Source organism: Rosa rugosa, chromosome 2 (genome assembly GCF_958449725.1).
Source record: "Rosa rugosa chromosome 2, drRosRugo1.1, whole genome shotgun sequence".
NCBI lineage: Eukaryota > Viridiplantae > Streptophyta > Magnoliopsida > Rosales > Rosaceae > Rosa > Rosa rugosa.
Genome location: NC_084821.1, coordinates 23,115,118 through 23,138,722, shown reverse-complemented (window position 1 = coordinate 23,138,722; position 23,605 = coordinate 23,115,118). Strand labels below are relative to the sequence as shown.

The 23,605-nt window shown below is 36.1% G+C and overlaps 2 protein-coding genes and 1 long non-coding RNA gene across 4 annotated transcripts; 2 read left to right on the top strand and 1 right to left on the bottom strand.

Moving 5' to 3' along the window:
• Positions 1–540: 540 nt before the first annotated feature.
• Positions 541–5,412, bottom strand: LOC133732496 (serine carboxypeptidase-like 51). 2 transcript variants are annotated; one of them, XM_062160060.1, is made up of 13 exons: positions 5,130–5,412; positions 4,926–5,020; positions 4,695–4,802; positions 4,375–4,615; positions 4,239–4,282; positions 4,051–4,118; positions 3,828–3,933; positions 3,453–3,658; positions 3,298–3,367; positions 2,092–2,142; positions 1,828–1,880; positions 1,608–1,740; positions 541–914 (listed from the first exon to the last, which is right to left on the bottom strand). In XM_062160060.1, exons 1-13 carry the CDS (start codon positions 5,242–5,244, stop codon positions 810–812), a joined length of 1,395 nt encoding a protein of 464 aa, XP_062016044.1. In that variant the 5' UTR covers positions 5,245–5,412; the 3' UTR covers positions 541–809. The 2 variants fall into 2 exon arrangements, with proteins under 2 accessions (XP_062016044.1, XP_062016045.1); XM_062160061.1 differs by lacking the exon at positions 5,130–5,412 and having other exon boundaries at positions 4,375–4,605; positions 4,926–4,959.
• Positions 5,413–11,008: 5,596 nt separating this feature from the next.
• LOC133730558 (uncharacterized) lies at positions 11,009–14,193 on the top strand. Its single transcript, XM_062158124.1, has 4 exons — positions 11,009–11,522; positions 11,733–12,568; positions 12,656–12,935; positions 13,472–14,193. The coding sequence occupies exons 1-4, from the start codon at positions 11,009–11,011 to the stop codon at positions 14,191–14,193; spliced, it is 2,352 nt and encodes a 783-aa protein (XP_062014108.1).
• Positions 14,194–21,574: 7,381 nt separating this feature from the next.
• LOC133728688 (uncharacterized) lies at positions 21,575–23,347 on the top strand. Its single transcript, XR_009855964.1, has 5 exons — positions 21,575–21,785; positions 21,895–21,956; positions 22,123–22,240; positions 22,936–23,053; positions 23,153–23,347. It is a non-coding gene; the product is annotated as an uncharacterized LOC133728688 (long non-coding RNA).
• The last annotated feature ends 258 nt before the right edge of the window (positions 23,348–23,605 follow it).

Genomic DNA, 23,605 nt, shown 5'->3' with positions numbered 1-23,605 from the left:
AGCAGTGGCTTTAATTGGAGGTGGTGGTTTATTAGGGGCTTTAGCAGTGCCCATGGCTGCCTTGCTCAAACCCCAGGCAATTGAAGCTTTGGCACTCTGGCATGGTTTGCAGTTTTGCCAGCAACTTGGTGTAACGCATTTGGTGATTGCGGGGGATGCAGCAAACGTAATTGCTGCACTTGGGAAGTCTGAACTTGATCTCAGCGACATTGGAGGAGTGATGGATGCCATTCGCCATTTGATGTCACAATTTGAACGAATTACTTGGAAGCACGTACGCAAGCGTCACAATCGAGTCGCTCTTACGCTTGCTAGAAGGGCATTGAAGATGGTGCAAGCTATGTTTTGCCAAGAAGTTGGGCCTCCTTGGCTCCATGAAATTATAGATGTAAGTCATTGATGCTATGTTATGGGGTTCTCACTTGAGAATTATTGCCCCATTGGATGTATTTCCAGTTGAATTAATAAAGTTCATCTTTAATCAAAAAAAAAAAAATAAGAGAGAATTTAGACAGGTTCATACCGGTACGCGTCTAAATATATATTCTCCTTGTTTAGAATGCCATTAATGTATTGGGTTTGTCTATAATATAATAATGTGTCTATACATCAAGAATACGTATAAGGTGTGGCCTTTTGGTAATATGGAATAACTAACACCGTGAAAGACTAATGAGTGGATGAGGTGTGCGTGCGACACGTCGTTATTACGTATACTTTTGCTTGTTGACTCTGTCCCTGTCTTCTGTACCCTCTTCATCTTCTTCCTCTTTCTTTGTTTGTCTGCTTATTGTAGAACTGCTACTACATCACGGAGCCTCTGTTCTTCTATGTGGGGAAGCAGAAGCAGCAGCAGATGACTGTGTAATATCAGCCACCATATTCAAAGCAATGCAGGGCTGATCCACAGGTACCTGCATTTATATAAATATGATATCAGGCTTTGGTCAGCAAGACTCAGACTCTGTCTTCTGAACACGAGTGGTCTGCAGATCACTTCTGACTGCTCAGACCTCTCTGATTGCCCTGCCACTCTCTCAGTATATATCGTACGAAACTGTCACCATTAAATAATGAAGTATATGGTACTCAATAATTGTCACCGTCATGCGTTACAAAGCAATACATTAATTTACATAGTTCTTTTGGTCAATGCAAGAACTAACGATGCATATGGATTTATCCTTTTTCACACGAACTTAAAATTCAAGAATAAAATTCAAAATTTGGCAATGTGCAAATGTATATTTTGTAAAAAATAATTATATACAAAACAATGCGAGAATACAGGGTAGTCTTGTTAATATTCTTACCGGGTAAACTCAATTATTTTCTCTCTTTTCTTTTCCAAATGAATAAAATAATATTAACATACAAAACAATAAGGATATAGGGTAGTCTCGTTAAAATATTGACAAAGTAAAACTCAATTTTTTCTTTCTTGAATGAATGAAATAATACTAACGTACAAAACAATGCGGGTATATAGGAAAATCTCCTTAAAATAGGATAAGAAATGACAACTGACAAGACATCGACAGTTAATTCAGATATAGAGGGGGTAAAAACAATTACGGTTATGAGTAGGTGGGTAAATTTTGACTTACAAAGTGTCCTGCTCCAAGAATCCAATAGAAGTGAAGGTTTTTGTACGACCTGGTAAATCCTCCGGTAAATCTATCATTCCCACAGTAGAGAGGGGTTCTACTCTTGTTCAGAAATTGTTGGAGTCCATCCCACCTGGAAAAAAAAAAAAATCATTTACCAAAAATGAAAGAATTTCAAGTAACGAATATTTTCCGAAAATGGTGAATAGAGAGTTTTTACTTGAGCTTTTCAACCCATGCTTCAGTCCCCTTGGTTGCGCATATGAGATCAACCTACATTATTCACCCACATGGGGCACCATGTTAGGTCATTACTTAGAGTAGAGTAGATGTCGTAAATATGATTAGTGTTTAATCATTGTTACGATCGATTAGTCACTCAAGAGCACTTCCTTGTAACATGAAGAATAACCTAGCACATTTTATTGGTTTGCCCTTATATTTAATCATGAAAGCTACGTAAAAAAGATTCCTCGAATCTTACTTGCCCATTGTATACTGTGACGTTGACCCCTTTGGCAAGGAGTTGATCAACCTGTTCAAGTCCAAAATGGATAAATATGAATGGAGTAATTATCAACCTACGTGAAATATGAAAAGGAAAGAACTTGCAAAAAAAAAAAAAAAAGGAATAAGTAAATCAAAAATTGACTCAAAAATAAGATTCTACTTTAAGACAAATCAGAAGTGTCGTAGAGTAGATGGCAAGAAGAATACATATATGAGAAACGAATCATTGATAGACAAAAGGGGAGTTCATTTCCCAAATTTCATTTCTCAATTGGATGATAAAAACGATGTGAAGAATTTCAGAATCTTCATAAATTTCAGTGCAATCAAATAAATAATTAAAAAAGCTAGAAACCTGGCCCTCTAGAGTGGGTGTAATTTTTTATTTCACATTTGAAGAGTTGTGTTTTTTTTTTTGAATAAAGGGCTGGTGCGGCTGCCCTCAAGCCTAAGAGTTGTGTTTTATTATACAAAGCAAGTCGCTATTTTGGTTTTATATACAGTTTATTATCTATTATTAAATCATCTATTATTAAATCAAGGGTATAAGTTATAAATAATCCTTGTGATTTGGAATGATGCTCAAAATTAACTTTGTGATTTAAAAATACTTAATTTTACCCTTGTGGTTTGCGAAACTAATTAATATTGGTCTAAATGCTATTTTTGACAAAAACCATGTGCAAGGATAAATTTGTCATTTCAATTTAAAATAGTAAAAGAATTAAATGTTATTTGAAAAATAAAATTAAAGAAATAGGAGGTTGTGGAATTCTGGTTTTTATTTATTTTCAATTTCATTTCCTATAAAATTTCTAACTTTTTTGTTTTTGTTTTATTTTTTTATTGAGATGACAAATTTATCCTTACACATGACTTGCAGATGGCAAAGCTTTTGTCAAAATTAGCTTTTGGACCAACTTTGATCAATTTAGCAAATCACAAGGGTAAAATTAAACATTTTGAAAACCACAAAGTTAATATTGAGTATCACCCCAAATCACATGGACCATTTCTAACTTTTACCCTTAAATTAAATTTGAGACAGGTGATCGCAAACTCCAAACTCACTTAGTAATTAGATGACCACACTAAATTTAGAGATAGAACAAAATTAGATGAAAATTTCTGGAACGCAAGATAATATTTGTTTTATATATCATATTAATCATATTATTACCTCATCAATTCTGGGTCTCATGAAGTCTCCGATCATAGATTCAAAGACATTGTCGGACTGCATTCCCCAACTGAAGAAAGAACTTTTAATGAGTGAATTTCAAATATGAAGTGAGACATTTACTAGAGTGCAAATGGTAATACATATATACTCACGTCACATTGTTTGGGATAATCTTAAGCTTCCTTTTAATGACACCATTCATCAAAGTGTCAAGATCTCCATTACCACCTGGTGCTAATGAAGACCTCCTCAAGGAATTTAGATATCTTGTATATTTTTTCAGTGCAACATTCATTTCAGTGGTTGTCAAAGAAGACAATGGGTCCATTCCTGAATCCAATAGGAAATTATAGAAATCCTGCAAATTAATATCACAATATATGAAACTCAATCATGAAAAAAAAGAAAGTGGTGAGCTACATGTAACCTTCATCTTACAATATGCACGTGCTGCGAAAGAAAAATCAACTAAGATTTAGACACATGAATTTCGGTAAAAAAAAATGAAAAAAGAAAAATAAAATTACCACGTCGTTACTCCCGGATCTGATGAGGCTCTCAAGTAGCATCCATGAATTAGTTGCATCTCCTAATTTCCCATCCTTAATCTGCTGCTTGATCAGCTGAGCCACACTGTTAAGCAAAATGGGTTTCACTAGAAATCTCAGATCTGGCCACTTCCCAAATCCATCATTTTCTCACGTCAAATATTACAAATCAAAACTGGACCAAATCAATTAATCAATGGACCTGTTTGATTTCTCCAAGCTATTATCATCAATCCGTGAAACGTCTTTAAGAAGAGGACCCCATGAAAGCTAAATTATGCATATATAAAAACCATACTTTAAATATCACTTGGAAATCGAGTATAAATCTGTAAAAGTCCAGTAAATTAATGAATTATTGGTCAAACTAGTAGAACTAGACGAAAGTACCACAAAATCTTCCGGGGAGATCCAACTGTCTCCCAATGCAACACCTAAAATACAGAAGGCAATATCAAATCTCCTGTTTCATCATTTTAAGGATCTTGGTTTTCTCCAATTGGACTAAAAATTAGTTACTATTTACCTCCAAGTCTAAGCTTTAGTGTTCCTTCTTCAATGGCTTTTAGAGATGAAAGTCCAAGAGTCACTGCAAATTTGCCTCCATAAGACTCTGCCACAATGAACAGAGGACTCTTCTGGAGGCTCTCATTTCTGTTGAATAGCTCTTTCAGTAATGTTGTCAAATCAGTGGCTGCCTCCACATCATTTTTCACAAACAGAGCGTTGTCCTCCACAAAACTGAATCCAGTTCCAACTGGGTTATCCTAAATTTTACCAAAAAACCAAAATTAATAAATGAAAGATTTCAGTGGTCTTAGAGTTACTCTGTTTTTGATGACTTACGACAAATAAAAGATCTGCCTTTTGCAACCACGTTGAATTCCTTGGCTTCAAATTGGTGTCCAATGGCCCAACCTCTTGAAAGTTCCCCATCCCAACTCCTGAAGCTCCCTATTTTTTGTATTAACGAAGAAGAAATGAAAATATTTCTGGGTTGTAAGAAGTATGAAGAGTTTTCCTTTCTGGGTTTTTTCACATTCACTCATTCCATATCATTATTGGTAAAGTACTTACAGGTCCACCTTGGAGCCAGAGAATGATTGGCCATGGCTTTGAGGGATCCTCAACTCTGTTAGGACTTCTATAAAGCCACCAGAACATGTGGGCTTCTGTGAAAACCAATCAAAAGAGAGCAAACAGCGATGAACACCAAATTCAATGACATTTCTGATGCAATACCAAAAGAGAAAGAAAGATGAGATAGAATGAATTGCTTACTGGGTCTGACTTCAACATAGCCCCAGTCCTCTGATCCTTCTTGGGTTGCTGCAGCAGTTGCTGTTGGCACCAAAAGGAGAACAGAGACAAGAACAAGTATATAGAGCTTTTCCATTGGGAGAGAAAGGAATGGGATCGAAAGAGCTTTCAGGCTTTTACCAGTTGAGAAATCAAAATGCAGTAAAAATTTATGTATGCAGAGAGAAGGATTATGGGATTGAACGAAGAATAACAGTAATAACAAAAGGAGGAAAAGAAATAGTTTTAAAAGCCGACTCGTGTTGTAGACTCAATCATAGTATTCAATTAATTTAGTTTATTTTTGTATTAAATGATGAGACATGTATAGAAATTATTATTTTTACTTAATTTTTTTAGGTAAATTATAAAACTATATGGCAATATAAGGAAATTCCGGAAAAAGAAAAAAACAATTAAATTGAATGTTATATTTGGGGAGCTAAGAAGAGATTTTTTTTTTTTTTTTTTTTTTTTTTTCTCACTTTGTCCTTATTTATCTTTTCATATGACTTGATAAAATCTATTAATAATTGAAAAAATTAGAGGTCCAAGTAGAACCACCAAAAAAAAAAGACTCCTAATTGGTTTAGGTCCTAGTTTAGAAACATTAATTTTTTTTAAAAAAAGAGTTTAGAAACATTAATTACCAATAAAGTTAATTCCAGATTTGTATGGAAAAGGATCGAATCCACACAAATAATAAGGAAATAGGAAAGAAACACTCATGATCCAGTTGAATTTAAAAGCAGTAAGAAAGAAAGAAAGAAAAATACTTTCAAATAAAACTTCTAATTCACTTCACTGCTCGCCACATACAAATCAATTCTGAATTTCCCTAGTAACAATAACTATATCTTCCAATCCAAAACCCTTGAAATCATTCCTTTAGCAAATTCAAAGTGATTCTAGCAACATATCAAGATCAAGAACCAACCCTCTGATTAATTTTGGTGGAGGAGAGACAAACTCATAAGAGAGCAATATCATGTGATTTTAATTCATTCTTCTTTTCGTGGTTGAAGATAGAGATAAAAAGTAAGAGTAGCAGATTATTGTATCTCATGTTCAAGGGTGTTTTGGTAAAAATAAGGAGGTCTACTCAGCTTTTCAAGTATTATAAAAAGTAAATTAGAGGTGTACTAAGTATAAGAGGTCCAAATAACAAATTTGGAGATCCAACTAGTACCACCTTTTTTTTTTTTTTGGACCCTGGAAAAAGAAAAGAATGGAAAAACTTATACTGTTTAGAGTTTTTTTTTTTTTTTTTTATGTGAACTTATACTGTTTAGAGTTAGAGTACCTCTCTTTAAAAAAAAAAAAAAAAAAGAGTTGTAGTACCTCTTTGGTAATCTTTCCTGTACTTATGAAAGAAGTAATAAGAATAAAAAAAAAAGAGTGTTTCTATTGGGACCTCTAAATCTGTTTACTTGACCTCACTCTATTTTGAATTATTAAATGACATATACAACGTACTATAAAATGAGAGTTTTTCTATTGGAACCTCCAAATTTACTCACTTGACCTCTATGTTTTTTACACCTCCTATCAAATTTTCAAATACTAAATTTACTCATTAAACCTCACTAAAGTTCCTCAAATAACCTCACTCATATAATTTACAAACAAACTAAGATCTTTATAATAAAAAAAAACTTAGTCATTTCAATGATTTAATTACTCTATAAATCTTAATTACATCTCTATTCCTTAATCAGACAACATAAATCTCTTATCCAATAAAAAAAAATCAAACACACGGTATTGAGTTTTAAAATTTAATAAAAATAAAATAACATGAATTATTATGTGATTTTTTATTTACTTTTTCTTTTTTAGCTGTGCAAAAAAAAAAAAGATTAATCATTTTTTCTTAATGTTTCTCTATTTTCTATACCTCATGATTAATTATTTAAATATTTTTTATTTATTTTTATTTGCTAGTTCTTTTTTTTTTCCCTTCTTTTTGCAAATATAATGGATAGATTTAGATTTAAGTCATAATACAATGTATTTTGTTCTCCCTGACCAATATGCGTTCAATATGCATATCATACATTTTTATCTTAATCATAGTTTTATTTCTTATTAAATATATATGAATGCTTTAATGAGTATGTAGTGAAATTGGAAAATGAAAATAGATAGGGAAAATAATAAATAATGCAATCTGATATTATTGAATTGAAAAGTCTAGAGAAAATAAATATAACAAATTTTTTGGTATAATTATTGTCCTTAATAGTCATTTTATAGTAGGTTATATATGTCATTTAATAATTCATAATAGAGTGAGGTCAAGTGAGCAGATTTGGAGGTCTCAATAGAAACTCTCTAAAATGACTACTAAGAACAGTAATTATTGCAAAGAAATATTATATTGATTTTCTCTAGATTTTTCAATTCAATAACATTATATTGTATTTTTATTATTTTCCTTATCTATTTTCATTTTCCAATTTCACTACATACTCATGAAGTATTCATATATATATATATATAAAGAATTAAAGTTTTTTTTTTTTTGAGAGAATTGTTAACTCATTGCAATGATCAGTGAAATTACACATAATGACCCATCCCTGTGGGACTGTCAAAAGAGTCACTACCTAAGTAATTTAACCTTTTTAAAGATAATGAAGCTCAGCCAAAACTACCCTAAAGCATCCATGAGAATCAAAGGGGCACAGATGCTACAGACATTTTTGGCGACATATTCTCAGAGAGACCCTATGAACTCCTTCACCAGAGGAAATGGAGTCCTTACAACATAATAATAGTAAAAGATAAATAAAATCCAAGCCCACAAAAATAGGCCCAGACCCAAACAAGAAACCGTAGCAGATGGAAGCCCAAAAGAGTACCAAGCCCAGCTGGAATTGATGAGGCCACCCAACCACTTGGGCACCCCAGTCATCAGCCGCAAACCACCAGTCTTCCTCCCTTCAACTACGCCGGTCGACAACTGACCCAGCAGTCCACCGTAACCTTCGCCGCACCAACCGCAGTCCAAGATAGTTGACGTCGCCACCTCCGTCGTAATCCTTGACCGCCAGCAACAGAGGTCGAGAATCCACCCTAGGCCACCGCCCGAAGCTCCAGTCCGCACCCCGACCTGCCGCGACCACCAGATCTTCCTGCTCAGATAGCACCAAGCATCGAGACCCCGGGACCATCACCGATCCAGATTTCCCAGGAACACATCCCACCATCGCTGCCTTGTCCGGCCCAAAATTACCATCGCTGTTGCCAAAGCACACGACCCCGAACAAGAAAACAAGAAGCAAAATTTTGAGAAGCCGACAATGAGGAGCCCCGGCGCCTTCAATCCCCCTTCGACTAGATGAGAGGGAAATCCCATTTCCTCCAGCCCAATTTGCAGAGTCGCTGCCAAGAGGCCACGACCTCCACCCACCTCTCAGAGAGAGTAACCTAAGCATTTAAAAAAAAAAAAAAAGAATTAAAACTATGATTAAGATCATGTGACAAAAAAATTTATGATATACATGTTGAACGGAAAACAAAATAAATCATATTGTGACCTAAATCTAAGTCTATCCATTATATTTGCAAAACACAAAAAATGAGCTAGCAATTAAAAAATATTTAAATAATTAATCATGAGATACAAAAAATAGAGAAAATAAAATAAACATTAAAAAAAGATTAATCTTTTTTTGTTTGCACAACTAAAACAGAAAAAAAAAAAAAAAAAAAAAGTGGTTCTAGTTGGACCTCCAAATTTGATATTTGGACCTCTAACTTTTTTAATTATTAATAGACTTTGTCAAATCATATGAAAAGACAAAGCAGGACAAAGAGAGAAAAATAGAAAAGAAAAAAAAAAAATACTCTTCTTACCTCCCACATTCAATTATTATTTTTTTTTCTGGAATTTCCTTATATTGCCTATGTAGTTTTATAATTTACCAAAAATAATTAAGTAAAAATAATAATTATCATTTAATGTAAAAGTAAATTCAAAACAATCTGATATAAAATTTCCTTAAACTAAATTCATTCAATATTATGATATAGTTATTACTCGATCTTCCAACCCAAAACCCTTGAAATCCTTCTTTTAGCAAATTCAAAGGGATTCCAATAACATATCAAGATTGAGAACCAACTCTCTGATTAATTTTGGTAGAGGAGAGACCTACTCATAAGAGAGCAATATCATATGATTTTAATTCATTCTTTTTCTCGTGGTTGAAGATACAGATAAAAAGTAGAGTAATAGATTGTTGTATCTCATGTTCAAGGGTGTTTTGGTAAAGATAAGGAGGTCTACTTAGCTTTTTAAGTATTCTAAAAAGTAAATTAGAGGTGTACTAAATATGAAAGGTCCAAATAGTAAATTTGGAGGTCTAACTAGAACCACCCAAAAAAACAACAACAACAACAAAGGGTCACAGAATAGTGCATGTTATTTTCTTGTTGATTAGAAATTAAGTTTTGAAACTCATTACCTTGGGTTTGATTTTCTTTTATTGAAAAACATATTTATGTTGTCTGATTAAAGAATGAATATGTAATTAAGATTATAGAGTAATTAAATCATTGAAATAACTAAGTTTTTATTCTAAAGATAATAGTTTGTTTGTAAATTATATGAATGAGGTTATTTGAGGAACTTTAGTAAGGTTTAATGAGTAAATTTAGTACTTGAAAATTTGATAGGAGGTGTAAAAAGCATATGAGGTCAAGTGAGTAAATTTGGAGGTTCCAATAGAAGAACTCTAAAAAATTTTTGTAGTGATGAAGGATAATAAATTTTGTAAGACATGAAATTCGATTATCGAGTGTGTCTATTGAGACCTCCAAATCTTCTCACTTGACCTCATTTTACTATGAATTATTAAATGACATATATAACCTACTATAAAATGACTATTAAAGACAATAATTATACTAAAAAAATATTATATTATTTTATGTAGACTTTCCAATTCAATAATATTACTTTCCTTATCTATTTTCATTTTCCAATTTCACTACATAGTACATACTCATTAAAGCATTCATATATATATATATATTTAATAAGAATTAAAAATATGATTAAGATCATGTGACACAAAAATGTACGATATATATGTTGAACGCATATTGGTGAAGGGAAAAAAATACATAAATCTAAGTCTATCCATTATATTTGCACAAAAAAAAAAAAAAAGAGTTAGCAGTTAAAAAAAATATATTTAAATAATTAATCATGAGGTACAAAAAATAGAGAAAAAAATAAACATTAAAAAAATGCTAAAATAGAATTTTTTTTTTTTAAATCACAGAATAGTTCATCTTATTTTCTTATTGATTAGAAATTAATTTTTGAAACTCAATACCTTGTCTTTCATTTTTTTTATTGGAAAAGAGATTTATGCATGTTTTTTGATGGCTATATGTTGTTTAATGGCTGGAGACTTTAATGAAGTTTGGTGCAGGAATGACAAGTCTGGTTGCCTACCACGAGCCACTGCTGCAATACATCTCTTTCAGACAACAATGAGGAATGCAGGTTTGAATGATATGGGATTTGTGGGCTGCAGGTTCACATGGTCCAATAGGTTTACGAAGGAAAGACTAGATCGGGGATTCCAATCATCTCAGTGGAGAGATAGGTATCCTTTCAGTCGTGTGATTACTTTGCCTCCGGATTCTGACCATAATCCACTTCTTGTGGAAGTCAGAGCACAGCGTAGTCCACCAAGATGTTGCCCTAGAAGATTTCGTTTTGAAGAAAGTTGGTTTGGCAAAGCACAATGCCATGAGATTATCCAAAAAAATTGGCGCGGCCTCTAACTGGGAATGCTCTTCACCAACTTGGTACAAAAATTCAAACTGCTGGCCAGCAACTAATGCAGTGGCACCGGATTGATATGCAGGAGCAGAAGATGGAACTAAAGGCAGTTCAAGAGAAGCTTTTCGATATCATGAAACAACCTTTCTCTGCAGAACAATATGAAGAACAACGCCATCTCCATGTCAAACAGAGTCATTTGCTCGCCCTCCAAGAGAAATATTGGAGACAGCGATCTAGGGCTTTATGGCTTCAAGAGGGGGATAGAAACTCTGCATACTTCCATCGAAAGGCATCCAATAGACGAAATAAAAATACAATCAGGGGCCTTCTAATTGCCGCGGGAGAATGGCAAACTGAATCCGGTGTACTTAAGCAGATGATGGTTGAATATTATGCGCATGTATTCAAGGCTGGAACAGTGAATGATGATGCTATATCCACTATCTTTCGAGCTACACCAATGAAAGTTACTTCCTCTATGAATGATGATCTTAATATGCCTTACTCTAATGAAGAAATCAAAGCGGCTCTCTTTCAAATGCATCCTTCAAAAAGTCCGGGGCCAGATGGTATGTCCCCTTTCTTTTACCAAAAATATTGGCATATTGTTGGATTTGATGTTTGTCTAGCTATACGAATTTTTTTGGAAAAAGGTGAGCATTGGGATGAGTCGAATTTTACCTATATCTGCCTTATTCCAAAAATAGCTAATCCCACATAAGCTGCACACTTTCGACCCATTGCCCTCTGTAATGTCATCTATAGAATTTGCTCCAAAGTCATAGCCAACAGACTCAAGAGATGGCTACCTGAAATCGTTTCTCCACTCCAAAGTGCATATGTTCCGGGTCGGTTAATTTCGGACAATACTTTAGTGGCTACTGAGGTTGCACATTTCATGCACAAGCTTCGATCCCAAGTAGATGGCTTTTTCTCTCTTAAACTAGATATCAGCAAGGTTTATGATCACCTTGAATGGTCTTATTTGCAGGCTATTCTGACAAAATTAGGGTTTGCCTCTAACTGGATCAACATGGTGATGAGATGTGTGACTTCTGTTAGTTATGCAATCTTGGTCAATGGGGAAGCTACTGCAAAAATACATCCTACCAGGGGTATCAAACAAGGGGATCCACTCTCTCCCTATCTATTTATCTTATGTGCTGAAGGTTTATCTGCCTTAATTTCTCAGGCAGTACAGTTTGGTCCCATTCAAGGGCTGAAAATGGGTCCACAAGCGCCAGTGTTACATCATCTCTTCTTTGCGGATGATAGCCTTCTTTTTGGTGCAGCTACTTTGGAGGAATGTATGACTTTCAAAGGAATTCTTGATACTTATGAACAAGCCTCTAGACAAAAGGTAAATTTTAGTAAAAGCAGTGTTGTGTTCAGCACTAATGTGCAGCCTCATCTAAAGGAAGTTCTAGCTGCGGTGTTGAATGTCACATGTGTTGATGAACATGATCGGTATCTTGGTCTACCTTTACGAGTAGGAAAATCCAAGACAGCTAGGTTTCAGTACTTGAAAGAAAAAATCTCCAAAAAGCTCGTGCATTGGAAGTCAAAAATTCTGAGTAGTGCGGGTAAGGAAATTCTCATTAAAGCCGTTGCTCAGGTAATGCCAACCTATGCTATGAATTGTTATCTTCTCCCAAAAAGCTTGTGTGATGACATCCATAAACTCTGTGCTTCCTTCTTCTAGGGTGACATGGAGGGCAAGCGAAAAATCCATTGGAGAAGCTGGGAAAAACTTTGCTTAACTAAGCATGAAGGTGGCTTGGGATTCAAGAACATTTATGCCTACAATCTTGCCATGTTAGCCAAGCAAGGGTGGAGGCTCATCACCAAACCTAACTCGCTTATAGCTCAAGTGCTCAAGGCTCGGTACTTTCCCCATTGCTCCTTTTGGGATGCCAATTTAGGTGATGCACCGTCTTATTCCTGGAGAAGTATTTTGGAAAGCAGATCATTACTCAAAGCTGGTACTTCGTGGAGAGTTGGGGATGGAACTCAAATTAGTATTTGGCATGATAATTAGGTACCAAGTTATCCTCAATATCTACTTCAGAAACCGGTGCACACTCCCCTTGAGACAGTAGCAGACCTCATTGATCCTACATCTAGAACCTGGATTTCCACCTTGGTTCATACTTTATTTAGCCCTCAGGTGGCTGCCAATATTTTGTGCATTCCATTGCGACATCATCCTATTCCTGATAGAATATGTTGGACCCCTGAAAAGAGAGGGTTATTTACAGTGAAAAGTGCCTACTGGATCGCTAGGTAGCAGGTGCTCGGAATCCTTTTCAGATGCTATGGAAATGTATTTGGAAGGCCAAGATACCAGGGAAAGTTCAAATATGTTGCTGGAGGGCGGTTAATAATTTGCTACCTACAAGGGAACAACTTTCGAAGAGAGGCTATGATGGAGAAATGGGATGCTTACTCTGCAATTACAGAATGGAAAGCACAGATCATCTGTTTTGCAAATGTCCTACTGCTACGTCATTACTTTCAGGTACCCCGTTCTTGTTACAGTCCTCTATTCTACCCAACTTGGACTTTAAGGAATGGATGTTAGAACGAGCTCTTACTTTGAAGCCGGAAATTTTTGAGAAGCTTCTTAAGATTATCTGGGGTTTATGGAAGAACAGAAATAACAAGTTGTGGGAAGATAATGCTCAGTCTCCGAATGATATTATGCTAGGGTGTTTATCATGGTTGAATGAGTTCCAACAAGCTCGAAAGATGCCTACTGCAAGGAGCCAAGCTGGGGTTCATCGATGGAAACCTGCAAATATCCTCAAGCTTAATGCGGATGGTGCGTTTGCATCTCAGTTTTCACATGGAGGAACATGCGGTGTTCTAAGAAGTTCCACTGGCAGCTTTGTTGCTGCCTTCATGAAGCCCGTGCACCATGTATGTTCAGCTAAACAGGTGGAACTTCTAGCCATTCAAGAAGGCCTACATTTTCTCAAGCAATTTCGTGTCCAGCAGGCAGTCATTGAAACTGACTGTCTCTTGGCAGTTCAAGACTTGGCTCGGACTGATGTGAATATGTCGGAACTCAGTAATCTAGTTCATGACATCCAACAAGCACTAGAAGATATGCAAGGTGTCCAAATCAGTTTTGCGTCCCGGTCCTGCAACAAAGTGGCGCACAGACTAGCAAGTCTAGCTTTTGACGATGGCCAGAGTGAGTTTGGCATGGAAATACTCCCAGTTGTATTCTTGACTTGATTACAAAGGATTGTAACCCAATTCAATAATTCCTTCAATGAAAGTTAGTCTCTTTGATTCAAAAAAATGCATGTTGTTTGATTAAGAAATGTATATGTAGTTAAGATTTATAGAGTAATTAAATCATTGAATGACTAACTTTTTTATTTTAAAGATAATAATTTCTTTGCAAATTATATGAGTGAGGTTATTTGATGAACTTCAGTGAGTAAATTTATTATTTGAAAATTTAATAAGAGGTATAAAAAGCATAGAGGTCAAGTGAGTAAATTTGGTGGTTCAAATAGAAAAACTCTTTGATTATATGCCCGCTCATATAGTCGAAAGTTGACTCAAAAATGGTAGTGCACACGCATTTTGGTTGTCACAAAGTTCCATTTAATTAATCACATTAGGACCAATGTTTCACAAGGTTTTGTCAATTTATATAGATTCTCATGTGAAAGAACTAGATGGAACTAGTGATGATACACTATTTTAACTCAATGAATTAACTAAAGAAAATGCGATACATGACACGAAGATTTGCTAACGCAGTGTAAACCTCTCCAGTGAGGAAACTTCACTGCGTGGCTTTTAACGTAGCCAACACGAAAAGAACAATCCAATAATAAACACAAGAGTTTACAGTACACAAGTAGTGTTGTTCATAACAAACACTTTCTCTTAGCAACGAATGCTAACTTGTTTTACAACTGTTCTAACTCTTAATTCAACATTCTAGGCAATTAATCTTCGATCTTCCTTTCACTCAATTGAATCACCGATCTTGAGAGTGAATATGAATGATTATGCAATATCACACATGAAACAAGTAAAGAGGGTTCTTTTTAGAAAACGATTTTGAACCAACCAAGTAGTTCAATAGAAAACAATTTTTCCTATCAAAAAACCCCTACCGAAACTTTAGTTTTGAAACCTTTTTATAAGGGAGAATAACTCCCCCTCAATCAAATCTTTTCTTAATAATTAATTAAGATAAATAAGGAAAGGTTTAAAACAGTTTTTTGAATATGCAATCGACAATTTCCTAAACAAGATCTCAAATTGATATGCATGTTAACCACTTTAACGCATAAGATATTTGTTGATTCAATACAGCGATATGCATATCAATTTAGAATTATACCAACTAATATGGAATGAATGCACATTAAACTCAAGATCAGTGATTCGATTTGGCTTGATCATTTCTTCAAGACCCGATCTTGTGCACTTTCTCTTTGTTTTGCTTGAGGCTTCGGTTTCCTTGTTGTAATGGGAAATCATGTGTTGAATGGCAATGGGCCAATATACTTACATCATGCTTTTGTAATTTTGTGCTTACTTTTTTAAGGTAGAGTACATTATAGGGTTAAATTTGACGGTGAAATCCATGAGAGAACAGATGCCCCAACCTAGCATATACAAAAAAATGAACCAAACTTGTTCGGCTACATTGTAGCTAGCTACAACATGTGGTGAAATCCATGAGAGAACAGCTGCCCCAACCTAAGCATATACAAAAAAATGAACCAAACTTGTTCGGCTTCAATGTAACTAGCTACAACATGTAGGAATACCTACATGTAAAAAGAACTAAATAAGGAAGTTTCAAAAAATCAATGGATTAAGATTAATTTTATGTTTTCAACGAAGTGATTCTTCTTGACAATATGAAACTAGTCTTGCGGGTAAAATATGTCAGATTATTTTATATATAAAGCAAAATCATAAATATTGATATTTTGCTAACATTACTTACGAAGAGCTATTGTGGCATGACATGAATATATGACTTGCCATTTTCATTCCCTAAGTTCCATGAGTACACGAAAGTGACCAAATTGCGTAGTTGCGGCTGTTGTCATAATTAATATGGTTCTATAAGGGCCCGTTTGGATTAGGAATTTTGATTTTGATTTGAATTTCAAATATGTAAACTTCAAATCTTGTTAAAGGAAAAACATATTATGTGCCTTCGTCAAAGTGACTGATGAAGAGGGAATCAAGGAATCAGCGATTACCATCAATCAGCACAATTACGGATCAATCAGCATTTAATGTCATCATTGTAATTGATATTTCCGTTGTAATTCTCTCCCTCTATAAAGGGACTATGAAATGAAATGAGTAGACCAATTTCAATTGTCATTTTACTTTAACACGTTATCAGCACGCTCAGAGCCAATAGCCAGAGAAAAAACCCTACACGAAAAAGAATTGTTTCTTCTTTTCTGCCGCCACTCAAAAAAAAATAAAAATAAAAAATAAACGATTTCTTCTTCCCCATCCACGGGCCTCCAACTCCGCTCCTCGCTCAGCCCGGCCACTAGTCCCACCGGCGCTGCTCCCTGGCCCTCGCACCTGCACCAAATTCCATCGCAGCACCGATCCAAACCGGCCTCACCTGCAGCACCGATCCAAACTGGCCAGCCGCCCTGCTCCAGCCTAGTCCATCGTCCTACCCACGCGGCCAGCCCACCCGCGCAGATCGCTGCAGAATTCGGCAGCCCCACCCCGCAGCCTGCGCAACACTGCACAACCACGTCTTGTGCAGCCCAGCTCTTGCCCATCCCAGCGCCACCCCGCCTGCGCACGCCCAGCACGCTGCCAACCAATCTGCGCATAACTCTACCCATCTGCAAACCAGAAGCAGACGCGAAGAAGAGAGAAAGAAAAAAAAGAGAAAAAAAAGAAAAAAATAGGGTGACCCGGCCCAAAGAAAAAAAGGCCCTGCGGCCCAGAAAAAAAATAATATAAGGCCCAAAGAAAAGACCCGGCCCAGTAAAAAAAATAATAATAAAACAAAGAAAAGAAAAAGAAAACCAAGGCCCGCTGCTGAAAAAAAGAGGAAGCGGCCCAGTTTTCTTAAGTCCAAAAACATCGCTAAGCATGCCTGCATCAACACGCGCGTGCGCTAGGATCGTTTTATTTTCTAGAAATCAAATATGTTTTCTTTATTTTATTTTATGATTTTAACCAAGCATGTGAATTTTATTTATTTTAAGCATGCTTTATACCATATTGTTAATGCCTTTATTATATTTTGTCATTAAGCATGTTTAGTTAAATAATTTTGATCATTTTAAAGCATGTCTTGTTATTTATGCTTTATATGATTATTTTTAAGAATGATTATATATTTTATTGTTTATATATTTTTTTTTTGAAGCATGCCATATATATATATATATATACATTTTGTTATATATTATTTATGAAATTTTGAGCATATTTTTATTTCATTTATGATTTATGCTTATATAAATTATTCCTAAGTATGCCTTTATATTATGCTATCGTTTGTATTTTACTTTACGCATGACATATTATTGCTATTATTATATGCTGCATATATTTTGTTGTATGTTTGTGAAGTTTGAGCATGCCATGTAATTAATTTTATTTATTTATTATTAAATGTGTTATAATTATTTTTGTAATGCATCATATAAAATTTCATTTTGCCATGATAATGAAAATTCATGCGCATTATACACACACTTACTGTGATAAAGTATTTTCACATAGCATCGAAAAAAATGTGACCATTACGAATCTTGGTCTTGAAATCTAATTCATACGTTTGGAAAATAATTCACGTGGATGTCTTTATGACTGCGTAATTTATTTCTCCCTTGTTTATGTAGATGGCTGATCCAACTCGACCTGAATTTGACATTTTGGATTCAGATGGACTTGAGTACCACCGTTGGGTTTCCGATATAGAAACTGCCTTTGTGGCAAGAGACTACACTGCCACCGTTAAAACTCCCACTGACCCCAAAGACAATGGACCGTCTGATAAGGTGAAAGCAAATGCCTTAATGTTTTTTGAGGCGACATATTGATCCTAGCCTACGTTGGGAATACCTTTAGTTGAAGACACCCAAAGAATTGTGGGATGCCCTTAAGGGACGTTTTGGGAACATTCATGACACCTTGCTCCCAGAACTGACCGTTTAGTGGAATGAAATCCGCTAGCCTGACTACAAAAGGGTCAATGACTTCAACAAGGACATGTTGCGCCTAAAGGCACGTCTAAATTTCTGTGGTAAGGAACTCACAGAAGATGATATGATCCAGAAGACTCTTTCCACTTTTCCTACTTCAGCAATTATACTAGCGAGCCAGTATAGGCTGGAGTATGATAACAAAAGAATCACAACCTTCAACAAGCTGATCAACCTACTGCAAGTGGCTGAGAGGCATAATGAGGTTCTGTTGAACAACAATGCCAGGCCTGTTGGGACAAGGAAAATTCCTGAGGCTAATTACAGCAAAGTAAAAGGTGGAAAGAACCCCAATGCAAAGGGGGTTGGACGTTCTGATCCCTACCCACGTGGCAACAATGCACCACGTGGCAAGGGACATGGGGGTCGTGATATGGGCCGTGGAGGCCCTCCCAATGTATGGCGCAGAGATGGTGGTGCTGGCCCTAGTGGTCATGGAAACAAGGTGCAAAGGGCACCTAAGAACTCTTCAGTCAAACAGAATAGAGTTGGCAATGAACCATGCTATAGGTGTGGAGTCATTAGGCATTGGTACAAGAATTGCCAAGCAAGCAACAGAGTAGCAGCCAATTACAAGAGGTATAGGGAGTCTAAAGAACAAGAGGCTCACTATATGGAAGAAGGAGGCCATGACCCAGACGTCAATCTCACAATTGCAGACTTTAATGGCAACAAGGAACTTACTCAGTCAACCGATGCCCCAGATTTTGACTGATCTGCTTTATTTATTTTATTTTCCAAAAACAGTTGTGAAGGCATAGTGCTTAATTTTTAATTAGACTATTACTTGGTCTTAAAGTTTGTTTCATTAATGGTTTGATGAATTAGATTTCTAAACATGACCTTGATTTGATTATCGTTGGCTTATAAATAAATTTCAAATTTTATTCTGAAGCACTAAATTTATTCAAATATATTTCCATGGTTCAAAATAACACTATAAAGATGTAAAGCAATACATCTAGAGAAAAATTATTAGAATGAAAAGATTATCATTCTACTAAAATAGAAATACTCTAAAGAATATGAGATATATTTAAAAATCAAAGATGCTCTGTATGCACCAAGAGCTAATCGAACCTTGTTAAAGTTTCAAAGATATTCGTGCCAACGGTTATCATGTAAAAACACACTATGAGAATGGAACTGAATACCTTTATATTACCTCTAATGAATGTGGAAGGAAACGCATTTTAGAGAAACTTATGAGTCAATCTAGTGGACTGCACCTCACTACGATTCGGATCATTGAATCCTACACTATCACCAACAATGAAATGTAGGACACTGACTCATACAGGCTTTAGCATGACCGCCTAGGGCACCCCGGTCGTGACATGATGATCTGTATTTTAACGAACTCATATGGACATCCCTTCTTTCGAGTGAAAAATAATATGGAACAAAAATCCGTCACACTGCAAGGTGTCGGTTCTAGTACTGCTCAAATGCAGTCATTGCCTTCTGAAGTACCAGAAGCACTACCTCCCTCCCATTATGCCTCATTGACTATCTCAAAGGCACATCACTCGTTTTGCAAAGCCTGCTCTTTAGCAAAAACAGGATCGAGACCTCCCCATGCTAAACATATAACATAAAACATTCCATTCTTACAAAGGATACAAGGACATATCTGTGGACCTATCCATCCAGAATGCGGACCATTCAAGTACTTTATGGTTCTGGTGGATGCTTCGACACACTGGTCACATGTCGCTTTATTGTCCACAAGAAATGCTGCAAAACTCCTAGCACATATTATACATTTAAGGGCTCACCACCTTGATCACCCTATCAAGTCTATAAGGCTTGATAACGCTGGAGAGTTTACATCAAAAGCATTTGATGAATATTGCATGCCTACTGGGATCGATGTAGAGCATCCTGTACCCCATGTGCATACACAAAACGGTCTCGCAGAAGCCACCATCAAAAAGGCTACAGATGGTGGCTAGGGCATTGGTTATGCGCACCAACCTGCCTATATTTGCCTGGGGTTATGCAATATTGCACGCAACTTTACTTACTCATTTTAGACCCACTGCTAGCCAACCATTTTCTGCGTACTAGTTGGTAACTGGATATGAGCCTGACATTTCATACTTACGCATATTTGGTTACGTTGTATATGTGCCTATTGCGCCCTCACAGTGCACCAAAATGGGTTCTCAGAGACAATTAAGTATTTATGTTGGATACGAATCCCCAACAATTATCCGCTATTTGGAAACCCTTGACAGGCGATCTCTTTACGGCTAGATTTGCGGATTGTCACTTTGATGAGATAGTCTTCCCGTCGTTAGGGGGAGATAGGAAAAAAGATTTTCCAAGGGAACGACAGGAATTGTCGTGGTTTGTCCCCACTCTGTCTCATTTTGATCCCCGCACTTCACAAAGTGAAAGTGAAGTGAAAAGAATAATCGATCTTCAGAACGTAGCAGATTCGATGCCTGATGCGTTTACTGATATCGCAAAAGTGACGAGATCACATATACCAGCTGCAAATGTGCCTGCAAGGTTAGAAGTCCCCAACAAGGGGCACGGTGCCGCAGATAGAGGCACTGCAACCGCACTTAGTGGAGGTGTGGTTGAGGCCGTGGCTCCCCAAGGAAGAGGGGGAGGCCACTTGGTTCGATTGACACTCACCCAAGGAAGAAGAGGGTGAGTAAGGCACAAACCAATCATCAATGTATAGAATCCCTCTCATGAGATTGTCTCTGATTATAGTTATGTCCATGAATCAATACTGTAGGACGCTCCGATGTTAAAAATGATTCCAGAGAACAAAGAAATCTCAGAGGATTATGAGAGTGCGTATGAGTTGATAGAAAGATCTTCCATACACATTGATGATATATACTGTTGCTCAAGGAATCATAGAGCACGATGATATCGAACCACGCTCTGTTGCAAAATGTCAACAAAGAGCAGATTGGCCTAAATGGAATGAAACAATCTAGGCAGAATTAGATTCTCTGACAAAGAGACAGGTATTTGGTCCGGTAGTGCTAACCCCACCAAGTGTAAAGCCTGTAGGACATAAATGGGCCTTTGTCAGAAAGTGTAATGAGAAGAATGAAGTCCTGAGGTATAAGGCTTGCCTTTTTAGGGGTGGGTTCGCGAAACCGAAAACCGAAAAAAATCGAGCCGAAAGCCGAACCGAAGCAAAAAAAACCGCACCGAAAAAAAAATCAAACCGAAACAAAAAAACCGAACTGAACCGAACCGGTTCGGTTCGGTTTTGGGTTTTAGGGTGTCAAAAACCGTTTTGGACCGAACCGAACCGAACCGAACTTACTTAAACGACGTAGTTTTTTGAGTTTTAATCAGAAACCCTAAAGCGCCGCGATATAAATGGTCCTCACTCAGCCTCATGACATTTCATTTCGTGTCTCTTCTTTGGCCTCTCTTTTCTTCTCCGCCGCTCTGGTCATCAAGGCTCTCAAAGAGCCTGATCACGACATCAAGAAGCAAGAACATGAAGACCAGATCGATGACCAAGACCTGAGTGGGACTGCGAAGGAGAATCTCTCGTTGGGTGCACAGTCGATGGCAAGGACCCTAAGGATTTGTAGGAAGAGATTACCAACAGCGATGGTATGAACCCAAGCTATTTCAATTTCAAATTTCCCTGCTTTTGATGATTTGGGTTCAATTTTGTTCTAGGGTTTGTCTTGATTTTGTGTTGGTGTGAATTTAATGGCAGGAAATGGATGAGCTTGTTCATGATCTGGTAGAGAAGAATTAGCAAGGACACATTTCATATTGGTGAGTATTGAAGTTCCTTTTTTTGATTTGGTATACGTTGTTGTTTGTTTCTTATTGAATTTGTTTCTCTGAATTAGATATGTTCTTATTGAATTTCAATTTTACGTTTGTAAAATTTGTTGTTGATTGTTTTTACTAATTGCGGTGTTGGCTTGATACTTGATAGGAGAAGGTGGTGAACGCACTATTTGAGAAGTGTTCAAAGCAGTTCAGGATTGTATTGACTCCGAAGAGAGATCCGTCCCGATTTGTCAAGTGGCTCAAGGCTATTCAGATATGACTGGGTATGTATTCGATCTGTCCTTTCCCCCTCCTCTTTATATATCATGCCTATTTATCTCAGAATAATGGATTAGATTGCTTGCTAATATGCATTTTGTTGTTAATCTGTGATTGAGTATTCACGTGTGTTGTTATGTTGGAAGTGAGTTTTCATTACTGTGGCTTTGCCAATATCAAAATTCTAGTCTTTGTAAATGCTAAGTTCTGAAAGCTTTGCAAATTCTTTTTTCCAGTTGTAACAACCCACCTCTCTTCATATCTCTCCCCTCAAATTTGTACATGGTATCTTGTCTTGCATGCTTTTGTCAGATCTACATGCAGAGACGCTCTGTAAGATCTATAAAATATGTCTGTAATGCTTTTTTTAAATCTGTGATTGGAGTTCCATCAACATTGTATGTACATTTGTTTATGCAACTTGCACATATCAATGGACAATTTCAATGGCTAACATGTCCAAGAAAGGTAACAATTCTAATGAGATATATGTCTGTCAATGAATGTTTATTGGTTTTGTAATTATAAAAACCAAATCCTCTGTGCTGGAAATCAAATGTTGAATCAGCATGCTTTCTTTAAATATCAAGGATGATTGGCACTTAATGCACTGATTCAATTCAGTAAAAGTTGTTCTTGCAGTTAAGTTAGTTGATCTCAATGTTGATTCCTATATTCCTTCATGATTGTTGTGTTGCAGTTTCCTTGGAAATTTGTCTGTTAAATGGCTTGCTCAATGTTTTGGTTTGTTCTCATCAATTATGACACCTTTTGGAGGCTTCTTGGCAAGTGGTTTTAAAGGAGCTTTCAAAGTCAAGGTAACCTCCTGATGCAATTTTTTGGTGATGCAGTTCTAAATGCTAAAAACTTCAGTTCTTTGCCATTATTATATTAACAATTTTTTCCATCTGCCATAGGATTTTGGTGACAGCATCCCTGGGCATGATAGATTGTCAGGTATAGTTATCTTTTTTTAAAATGGCACTTTTGTCTACTCTACTTTCTGTTTCTTATGCCTATAATGTCATTATCAATTTTTTTTTTTTGTCTAATGTATTTGGGTTGAAGCATTTTTGTCTCACTTTGCAAGCAACAAGAACTAATTATCAAAACTTTCCAGCTATTTAGAAGATATAGTTCTAGACATTTTCTTTCCATATCAAAATGGCTCCAATGGCCTTGATTTTTTCCATATTGAGAAGGCTCCAATGGCCATATTAAGAAGGCTCCAATGACCTTGATTTCTAATTTCCTAGTTTTTAGTGTAATTTTTGTAAGTATATTGGTGAGCAAGCCAGCAAGGAGCCTAAAAGGCTAATTAAAATAGAAAAAGAAGGCTAGTTAAAATACAAAAAGAATCATCAAACAGG

What these genes read in the sequence shown, in the direction of transcription:
- LOC133732496 (XM_062160060.1), bottom strand. Translation starts at nt 5,244, where the DNA reads ATGGAAAAGCTCTATATACTTGTTCTTGTCTCTGTTCTCCTTTTGGTG. An exon ending in TCTCCCCGGAAGATTTTGTG is followed by an intron (nt 4,119 to 4,238) that starts GTACTTTCGTCT and finishes TGCATAATTTAG; the next exon opens with CTTTCATGGGGTCCTCTTCT. An exon ending in TCACAGTATACAATGGGCAA is followed by an intron (nt 1,881 to 2,091) that starts GTAAGATTCGAG and finishes TGAATAATGTAG; the next exon opens with GTTGATCTCATATGCGCAAC.
- LOC133730558 (XM_062158124.1), top strand. Translation starts at nt 11,009, where the DNA reads ATGCAGTGGCACCGGATTGATATGCAGGAGCAGAAGATGGAACTAAAG. An exon ending in AAAAAGTCCGGGGCCAGATG is followed by an intron (nt 11,523 to 11,732) that starts GTATGTCCCCTT and finishes TTTGCTCCAAAG; the next exon opens with TCATAGCCAACAGACTCAAG. An exon ending in CAGATCATTACTCAAAGCTG is followed by an intron (nt 12,936 to 13,471) that starts GTACTTCGTGGA and finishes CATTACTTTCAG; the next exon opens with GTACCCCGTTCTTGTTACAG.